This window comes from Lytechinus pictus, unplaced genomic scaffold, assembly GCF_037042905.1.
Source record: "Lytechinus pictus isolate F3 Inbred unplaced genomic scaffold, Lp3.0 scaffold_20, whole genome shotgun sequence".
Taxonomy (NCBI): domain Eukaryota; kingdom Metazoa; phylum Echinodermata; class Echinoidea; order Temnopleuroida; family Toxopneustidae; genus Lytechinus; species Lytechinus pictus.
The window spans coordinates 2,889,681-2,900,626 of record NW_026974141.1 but is presented as its reverse complement, the minus strand read 5'-3'; the positions used below and the strand labels follow the sequence as shown (position 1 = coordinate 2,900,626).

The 10,946-nt window shown below is 33.1% G+C and overlaps 1 protein-coding gene across 4 annotated transcripts in view; it reads right to left on the bottom strand.

The window, feature by feature from the left end:
• Positions 1-1,497: 1,497 nt before the first annotated feature.
• The window catches only part of LOC129283241 (beta-parvin-like), a 31,495-nt gene continuing 22,046 nt past the window's right edge, over positions 1,498-10,946 (bottom strand). For 2 of the 4 annotated variants that reach the window (XM_064114729.1, XM_064114727.1), the window contains one exon: positions 1,498-5,790. In XM_064114729.1, the coding sequence (XP_063970799.1) occupies positions 5,714-5,790 (77 nt within the window). In that variant the 3' untranslated portion in view covers positions 1,498-5,713. Of the gene's footprint in view, positions 5,791-9,510; positions 9,624-10,946 lie in introns of those variants that run through there. The other 2 variants (XM_064114726.1, XM_064114728.1) reach the window with 2 other exon arrangements.

The window sequence follows — 10,946 nt, the reverse complement described above, 5'->3', positions numbered from 1 at the left end:
TTGCTAAACATTTTATGGTTCAGTCAAGTTGGTCTTTATTGTCAAATCTGTAAAAATTGAAATAGTGTATAATTCGAACAATAAAAAACAAAAGAAATAGTGAGGGACATCATCGATTCTCTCGTTTGCATGTGACTAAATTGTGCATATAACTATTTTGTGAAAAATAAGCGAAACTTCAAAATGTCATAAGTTTCTTATTTTACATTTGATTTTGATGTAATTTGCAGCACAATGCTTGTCTGATTTTTCTCTATTTATTCAAATTAACATTTTTCTGAGGTGGACTTGACCTCAAATCAACGAACGGTGTTGCTGCCCTCTACGTTCGTTGCTCTACATTGATCCTTCATATCCATTTTACTGCTTTAAAAAATTATCGTCAGTCTCTGTCTCACTCATTTCTCATACGCATACCTTTGCCTCACAGACTGTTGAATCAACACAAACACGTATTCATCTTCACATACACACCAAAACATCAAGCCCTCTGTGAAAGTTACTTTCATAAAATTGACTATTTAATCAACAGCCAAATAATGGCATTCCTCCATTTGTATTTTTTTCTGGCTGGGGGGGGGGGGGGGGATATGAGTTAAATATTCCATTAATTCAATTTTCATGATTGAACCACATGAATAATATTCTTAATCTAATCTGTATACTACTTCTACTATGTCTGCAAAGCAGGTGGAAAAATTGTTTGCTTTGTAAAGTTTAATTTGTATGCAAGTTCCTTTTTTGAAAAAAATATGTTGGTTAACATGAGCCTCCCAACTATTTATTCATAAGAAAATTGCATATAAAACGAATGGGATTTTTTAAACCAAATAGTTGGTCGATTAATGTATTAACGACGTAACCCAATAGGTTGGTAAAAACATTTCTGAGAATATACTAGGGACATTAAGATGATAAATACATTCAATTCCGAAATAAAAAGCATTCAAATATTCCAAATATATTTTGTAAAGAACACATGTTGTTATATCAGACAATACTCTAGCAAACGGTCAAGTTTTTAAGATCATCGGTTCAACATCATTCAATAAACCCTCTAATCAAATGTTTGTACTGTATATTTTTACTGTATGTATACATTCTAAACACACATTCTTACCCTGAAAGCTTGTCAGACATAGCAGCATTGTAGACAAACTGCGTTCCAAATATTGGAATCATTTCATTTCATTCATTCCTTTCAACACCGCAAGATCTAGTCAACAACAGCTGTGCTTTTTTTCTTGATGCAATTGACTCACTGCATTCCAATTATTGGAATTATTACTGCATTCCAATATTTTTGGAATCATCATTATTCAAATGACTGCATTGGATTCATCAAATTCACACTAATGAAATATCCCATTACATACATCCTTCAAATCATACCAATCAGTAAACTGCTCTTCAATTTAATCCTCTTCTTCAACAACAATCTCAATCTTCTTCTTCGAACACCTAAAATACAGAATTCCACAAAAAAGAGACAATTCATACAAAGTTTATCACAGGTTTTATTCTTTTCTTACAAAAGAAATAAAGCCTATCTACAGTCTCATGCAGGTAATACACATGCAGGATACATATTATATTCAATAAATAAATTAAATCGACTTACAAATACAATATACGTCATCTATGATGAATTCCATACATGCCCCCTGTTGCATAAAGCTTAGCGATTGATACGATTGATTGCAAGTGATTATCAATGTGATCAATTTATGAAAAATCAGTCTTACGATCGATAGTTAGGCTTTATGTGAGAGGAGGTACTAAAGGTATTAAAGGGGAATGAAACCTTTGGAACAAATAGGCTTGTGTCAAACCAGAAAAATCAAAGAATAAGAACAAAGAAAAGTTTGAGAAAAATCGGACAAATAATGAGAAAGTTATGAGCATTTGAATATTGCAATCACTAATGCCATAGAGATCCTCCCATTGGCAATGCGACAATGATGTGTGATGTCACATGTGAACAACTTTCCCTTTGATGGACTATAAAATACCCCCAAAATGTTTCTTTTTGCTTTTTCTTATGGTGATACAAACTCTTTATCTATGATGTATTCTTTAAAAATCTGTATTACATGCCCTCCTATAGAAACAACACATTATCTAATGGTAGATGTGATAAAAGAGGCAGTTTAAGTGAAATATATACTAAAGTAATGGGGAGAGTTGTTCATGAGTGACATCACACATCTTTGTCACATTGCCAATGTGAGGATCACCATAGCATTAGTGATCGCAATATTCAAATGCTCATAACTTTCTTATTATTTGTCCGATTTTTCTCAAACTTTTGTTGATCTGTTTCTTTGATTTTTCTGTTTTCACACAAGTTATCTGGTTCCAAAGGTTTCATTCTCCTTCAACTAAAAGAGCAAGAGTTGGACATGAAATAAAGCTTTACATTTTTTTTAAATAAGGATTGGTATCAAATTTCTGCAATCAATAAGTAGAGTATATTTACGTTCTTTTGGAGACAGGACCAGCATTTAGACAAGCAATAATTTAATTTAAAAAAAATAATACTTGTGTCCTTAAAAATTGCGAAATAACACAAATTAGGATAAATTGTGAAATAACACACAAATTAGGATAAATTGTGAAATAATACAAATAAGGATGGCAAACTGCGGGTAAACGAAAAGTCCCTTTCACAAACATGCACTATCCACAAACACACATAGCATATGTAGTGCATGTTTCTGAAATGGGCTTCTCTCAAAAAGTTAAGGAAATAATACATAAACATGTGAACTGCTTTTCGGAACAGCGATGGCATTGAGTGTCAAAATGCTGAATCTTCCTTCATAAAGTAAGCATAAATGCACCCTTAAAGGGAGCTAAGAATAGGTTTACTATTCTTGTGACTTTGAACATTATAAATGATATGATATAGGAAGTTCACAAGGCAAACCTTTTAACTTTCTTTGTACAAAATAGAAAAAAGAAATGCACAGATAATTGATTGAAATGTATAGCACCATTATTAGAGATATATAAAAAAAAAAGTAAACTTATTAAAACAGTAAGAATATTTAATGAAATACAGGATTTATTGAAGAAAATATGGTTGGGGAAAGAAATATCCTGGAAAAACTCAGATCAAGCTATATTCATTGATGCAAAAATACCTTTATACATTCTTATACTATCCCAAGTCATGCACACATTGTCAGAACACAAGCCTTACAAAAATACAATTTCATATTTCCAAACCTAAATTTGTCCTTGTCTACTAACATGAAATTCAAATTTCAGACATAATAATGATTCTGTTGAAATTATTAACATTAATAGAATTTACAAATACAAATTGATATGTTTTCTAGCCTTTGTTTAGCTCAATCCATGCTTTCGGATCTATGCTTTTAGCTAGGTGAATCAAACCAAATTTATCAATATTTTTATTATGATGCTATAATTCTTAATGCCACTTAACCTTCAAATCATTGCTTTAATGGTGAAAAACTATTAGAATTACAATTTTTTGATGGTTTTTAATAGTTTAAGTTACCAATATGTTGAAATATTGAACTAAAGGCGTCACGCGCGTAAAACATTCCCCATAGACTTGTGTGTTAAAATGGCACTTTTGACAAATTCATAAAAAATAAATGTGAAATTAGAGGGTCGAATGTTTACTAACATTGGATAGGATATATATCTGACATTCCATATCTGACCAGAGAAGGGTATCGTAGCCAGCTCATTTTAAAAATAAATCGCCATTTATGAAGATAACTATGATGGGATCTAATTTATCAACTGAAACAGTAAAATAGCCCTAATTCTTCCGCCAGTCAAAAAATAGTTCCAAAGTCAATTCATATCTTCCCAATTTGGGCAAAGGAAGTTCAGTAGTTACCATTTTTAGAATCAGTGTTAGACTTTCCATCATATTCAGACACTTTTGTCAATCAGCAATATCAAATTGAAAAAAAAATTGAATGGGTTGGGTCGAACGAATATCTTAAGCCTTCCTGTTGTAATTAGGCTCATGGCACCTAAAACTGTGAAAGCTTTGTGCCACATTTGGCTTTCCATAGTTAATTAATCTTAATACTGGCTGTCCATAGTTAATCTGCATACTTTTATCATGGGTCGAGTTGTGTTGACTTTATAAAGAACCGAACGTGCCCTTTGCATGAAAACATATGAAGTAACATCCTTCTGATTTTAATCTGATAAGTAAAGAGATGATGTAATCTGCCCTTGAATACAGATCTATGGTCTATTTTCATAAAAATATCAAGACAATAAATATCATAAACATGAAAAATATTGAAATCGTAATAAAATCAAACTATGAATAACAAAAAGGGAAAGTATATAAAGTGGGTTGGTGTTTAAATAGGAAGGAGAAAATGGGATGAAAAAAAAAAACAATCAAAGAAAACTTTTCATCAACTCAAAGATTTCCAAATACATTTTGATATGGCGCCCTCTAATGTTTATAAACCATGCACTCTCAATCATGATTTTCACTATCACATGAAATTTGCATCACTTGAATCAAATATTAATAATTTGCATATTGTCTTTGTTGTCTGCAATCCTGGCACCCGACTATAAAATAATTTTGCGACAGATTCACATCAGTTGCTGTCCGGATCCACACAAAAATGGCAAAAAGTATTTAAAATAAAAATCACCTTGGAAAAGGTAATCTAAACATTGTTTTCCATATTAACCTACCCGATGCTGTTCGGTGCCCTACCCTAGCATTTCATTATACACTCTATTGAGTGTTTAGTTTTCCCCTCGAAATGTCTCCGATCGTGATCAATGCAATCCATCGAAAAACAAAATGGTCTACAACCAATTCCAATACTTTGTATTATGTAGCCCCATCTTTCAAAGAGTTACGATCAACCCTAACTATGGAAAGCCAGCAACGCCACCATCAAATTTGCATGTTCATGAAAATGCTTTCTAGATATGATGTATACTCGTACCGTCCTCAGTCTTGAAATTTAATTGTGCTCCTTTTCATTCACAAAGGACATTGTGCAAATTTCCTGTAGGAAAAATTATGACATTGAGGGATTTCCATATAGTTGAGATTGATTTGATCAATTGTAACTCTTTGTGAGATGGGACTCTGGCGAGTGTTTCATAAAGCCGTTCGTAAGTTAAGAGCGACTTTATGAAAGACCGGTAACCTTTTCTTGGGAACTAAACCAACACCAATGAAATCTGTGATCTATCATTTACCACGAGAAAGGATCACTGGTCCTTCTTAAAGTCGCTCTTAACTTACGAACAGCTTTATGAAACACCCACCTGGGGAGCGTTTCATGAAAGTACTTGTCGGACGTTTTATCCGACAAGTCCCATTTTATCCGACAGTTACCATAGTAACAGTACCTCTCAGCCAATCAACATCAGAGAAAGATGTCAGATCTGACTTGTCGGATGAAAATATTGATGAAACGCTCCCCTGGTGTTAACAAGGTCCAAGAAGCTCCAGCTTTAATAAAACCTGGTGTTAACAAGGTCCAAGAAGCTCCAGCTTTATAAAACCTGGTATTAACAATCTCCAAGAAGCTCCAGCTTTATGAAACCTGGTGTTAAGAAGCTCCAGCTTAATTAGACCTAGTGTTAACAAGCTCCAAGAAGCTCCAGCTTTATGACACCTGGCGTTAACAAGCTCCATGATTGATGCATAACTAAAGACTGAGTTGTTAGAAGACGTGATTTACGGGATATTCTTGTACTTGGTGAATATGTTGTAGAGTACCCTCAGAGTTGATTTCAAGTCTAAATTCACCACATCTGTCATCAAAAGAAAGGATGAAGAAGACATACAATTACTCATCTTGCAAGTGACTTTCAGATCCATTTCAAAATGAATCTTTAAAGATAGATAAAAGCAGCTGCAGTAAACACTTTTCACAAGAAAACACTTTTCACATTTCACAAGAAAGTCTGTAAAATCAACGTTAATTGTCACTATATCATCCTACATCTAGATCTGGGACCTGTTTCATAAAGGACTTGCAACTGTTGTAACTTTGCCATAATGGCAACTACCATGGTAACAGGACTCAGCAGCCAATCAGAATCAATGTTACCATGGTAGTTGCTATAATGGCAAAGTTACAACAGTTGCAAGTACTTTATGAAACGGGCTCCTGGTGGGTGTTTCATAACGCTGTTTAAGCAACTTTAAGAACAACTGATGATCCTTCCTTGTGGTAAATGGTATACTGGTACACCAAAATGTTCATTGGCGATGGTTTAACACACAAAAAAGGATCACCAGTCATTCTTAAGGTCGCTCTTAACTTACGAACAGCTTTATGAAACGGCCCTCTGGTAAAGTTACATAAACTGAACTATGTGATATCATGAAATCAAAGTTGAAAAACATTCTCACTGTAGGTCACCAACACAGATTAGGATGTGTGGGACAGTGTATATTATCCCTTGGAAAAATATTCCGGACAGTTTGATTGAATCCCATGCTACTTTGCTAATTTCTCAGCAATTACAGAATTTCTTCAAGAATCCTTAGCACATATTTGTTTATCTATTTATACAAACAAGGCACTTCTGTGGTCATTTTATTAGATTACGTTACAAACTCATTTTTTTAATTGTTACCACAACTGGCATTTATCTTTAACATTGACATGGAGATCTTTGCATAAAGAGAATAAAATCGAACGCAATTGACAAAACTATCAAACAAATCTTGATTTTTAATCAATCGATAGAGCGCACTTAAAACTTGCGAGTGATTTTTAGTTGCATTTCACACATGTTTTTTCACATTACCTGAAGCTATTTGATAAAAGAGTTGCACTCAATTCCAATTTACAAAGATATCAAATGCAAACTTGATTTTCAACAAATCAAAACTGCCCATTTATACTGGCAAATAATGTTGTATTTTTTTGGAGGGGGGGGGGGGGGTTGCCTTTCATTTTTAGATGCATTTAAAAGGGATCTAAAACAATGATCAGGATCCCTTTGCAGTAAGAATTATTATCAAACCCAATTTACAAAAATATCAATCATAACTTTTCAACAAATTGGAAGTTCAAATGGAGGACTTACAAGCGATTTTTCATAGCAGTGAGCACAATAAGGAGATGAAATTGATCACTTTCTTGGAGCAAATCTAAGAAAGTCTGACAAGTCAATCACCAATTCATCAATTTAGTTAGATCTGCAGTGTACTACTGTACTAAGAGTGACTCCTTTTGCAAATTATTCACAAATACTAAATATTTGCAGCTCTGCTATGTCAGTTAAACCTCAGACAATCAAATTCAGTGAGCAACTTGCTGTTTTGTAGCAGTTTTGTCTCTCCTTTTACAGCCATTTTCTGCTCTTTTGAAAAACGACTAGAATACGGCAAATTTTATTATGTAGAATTGTCCTCAGGAATAAGTACATAAAATGGCGACAAAACAGCAATATTTTTTTTCTATTTTGCATAGCATAATTCATGGTGAAAAAAAAATTACTGTATGGCTATGACGATTACTATTTTAAAAAAGTTGCATGATTTCTATTTCTCCATGCTGTTAATATATATTTACTCAGAAGTTAACAATATTCATTCCAAACAGAATTACCAGTTACCGCTTCATAGAGATTCTAACAACTAATAACTTTTTACACTTTTTACACACATCAGTCATCAACATGTTAATTGTATAACAATAACTACCACACAATTTCATGAACATGCCTTGTATGAACATTAATGAGATCAACCTCTTTCACTAAACTCATCGTTAAATGGTAGAATTTTTTGACAATTATGTTTGCAACCATTCAAATCGATCACAGAACACATGCATTTCGCATTTCTACTATTGGCATATAATAATCATTCATGAATGGTGCATGGAATTCTTTGTTTTTTGGTACTTCACAAAACTGAACTGCGTTAGAGACCATTAGGAAAATGATCAAATTTAACCTTCAAAGAAATGAAATCAGAACATTAGTTTTGCAATCTCAATGACACACACTTGTAACAACTATCTTATTGATTTAATGCTTGAACAATCAAAGATGGAAAGGGAAAAAAGATAGCTGTTAAAGTGGAAGTTCACCCTGGCAAAAAGTTCATTTTAAAAATAGCAGAAAAAAATAATGAAAAATAATGCAGAGAGTTTGAGAAAAATCCATTAAAGAATTCAAAAGTTATTAGAATCTTAATCATTTGATTTGTGACGTTATATGCGAGCAGCATTCCTACATAGCGAATGGTAAAAAATCGATGAAATGTCATTTTCTCTGAAAATTGAAAATGGTTTTTACTGTACAATAGACAAATAATTTCACACGCGATCATGAAAAGAAAACAATAATAATTCATCATTAACCATTAAAAAAGGGAAATTCATGCATTTAATATTACATAACAAATGGAGCAGCTGCTTGTTTATGACGTCAAAAATACGATACTCAAAATTCGAATAACTTTTTTAATCTTTAACAGATTTTCCTCAAACCTTCGCCAATATTTTTTTAAATTTTTTCTGCTATTTTCACAACAAACTTTTCTTCAGGGTGAATATCCCTTTAATGATAGACAATGGAATATACTTTGAAAAGTAAGAAAATTGAATGTAGAATACCTATCATGGATATACTAAGAACATGAAAGTTGGCACGGTGCAGAATAGAAGAGTATGTAGTTTTGAGGGGAAGGAAAGAATGGTAAATGAAAAAGTTAATAACAATGGGAGAAGATAGATAAAGAAAGTTTAAAGGGCGAGATAATCAGAGAGAATGTAAGCAAAAATATTGAGAGAATAAAAAAAGGGGTAAGAGTAAAATGAAACAAAAAGGATGAAAATAATTGAAGAATGTAAATGGGGGGGGGGGTCTTAATAAAGGCATATTTTGACAGGAAGGTATTTCAAGTTATTTGACTGGGGTAAAACGTGATGAAGTAAAAAAAAAGATTAAAGAAGGAGCATGAACATGGATGAATGTGTGAAAAAAAGGAAGAAAGGAAGGAAGAAAGAAAGAAAGAAAGGAACTTTTGACGTAAAAGAAAAGACGAACAGAAAAAGAAGAAGGCATGATGAGGAGGAACGAGACGAGGAATAGGAATGTGATAAATGAAATAAGAATAAGTAAGAGAGTAAAATATGTTTTTTTATAATGGATTAAATAAGAAAGTTAGATACACAAGAAAATATTGCAGAAAAAAGAGAAAGAAATGAAAGGAAGAATAAAGAAAGAATAAAATGCAAGGGAAAGTAAGAAGACAGAATTACAATCATTGAAAGACAATGGAAGGTAGTAAATAAATAAAGAAGGAATAAAGAAAAGAAAGGCAAAGTGAGACAAGGAAATCTTAGATGTGTTAATAAGACAACATGTATTCATAGAACACTGAAAACACATATCTCATTCCAGCAAAAAATGAGCACCAATTTGGTTTTAGTTGTTAGATTGGAACGACTGAATCAAATGTACCACATCTATAAAAGCAGGCATTTAAGAATTGATATGAAAATACCCAAAGAAGAAGAAATAGGGAGGAGGAACTTAGATGAAAATATCATTTTGCTTGTATCTCAGAAATAGATTGTAGATGAGACGAAGCATGGATTTAAGATGAAGTTGGGCAACATCTGGAAGAAAATAATATATTTCATCAATGGAAATTAATGATTGTAAAACGAATAATAAACGAAACAAAAATTCAAAAAAAAGAATAACAGAAACAACAATTAATATCATGATCAAGAAAAAATAGAAAGGTATAACTTTTACCATTTAACTATTATAATGAGGCTTTCTACTGCTACTACTACTTCTACAACTACTGCCCCTACCGCTGCTACTTATTTTACTACTACTACTACTACTACTGCTACTACTACTACTTCTGCTACTACTACTACTACTACTACTACTGCTACTACTACTACTGCTACTACTACTACTACTACTACTGCTGCTGCTGCAACTACTACTACTTCTACGACTACTATTGTTGCTACTGCTCTTATTATTTAAACTAATTATTTTTTCAGAAAGTCAAAAAGGGGCCTAAGCTTTTGATCCTAGCAGAATCTTCGTCGGAGGCAAAATTACCTCATTTTGCCTTCGACGAAGATTCTGCTAGGATCGAAAGCTTAGGCCCCTTTTTGACTTTCTAATTTACTCCATTGGCTCTCTTTTATTAGATAAGCAGTTTTCAGCAGCTTCTTTTTGCCATTAATTATTTTTTCAATTAGAATTGAAACCCTAACATAAAGAAAAAATAAAACTGAATGGATAATGCAAATGATAATAACAATAATACACAATCATCATGATTATGAAAATGACACAAGAAAAAACATTTTCATAAGCTGAGCTCTGTAACACAAAGGTTTGCAATCAATCGCTAAATAACAATGACCAATCAAGATCATCGTTGCATGTGCGCTCTGTTTAAAGTACTGACCAGGAACCAATCAGTGCGTTTCTTTCATATTTGCAATTCATCGCAAACCTTATGGCCTGAATTCACAAAGGTGGTTTTGAAAACCCACGGTTGAGTCCATGGTTTATGCACATTTGCTGTATAAAATACGCATATATTAAAAAATAACCAATGGTGATGCACGCTTTTGTCACAGTGCGCCAAATTGACGCCTGTTGCCGTGGTTATCCACGCTATTTTATTCATGAGTCCACTGTTTTGAATTAATGAGTCCACCCTTCAAACACTGGACTCATGAATACAATAGCGTATCTAACCATGGTAACAGGCATCAAATCAGACATTTTCATACACGCGCCCGATACGCGCTAAATTAAGCGTAATTTATACAGGAAATCTGCATAAACCATGGATTCAACCGTGGGTTTTCAAAACCACCTTTGTGAATTCGGGCCTTTGTGTTACATAGCCCAGGTGTTTTCTGGACAAATGGTCTTCATGGACAGGAATGTAAAAAATCAGG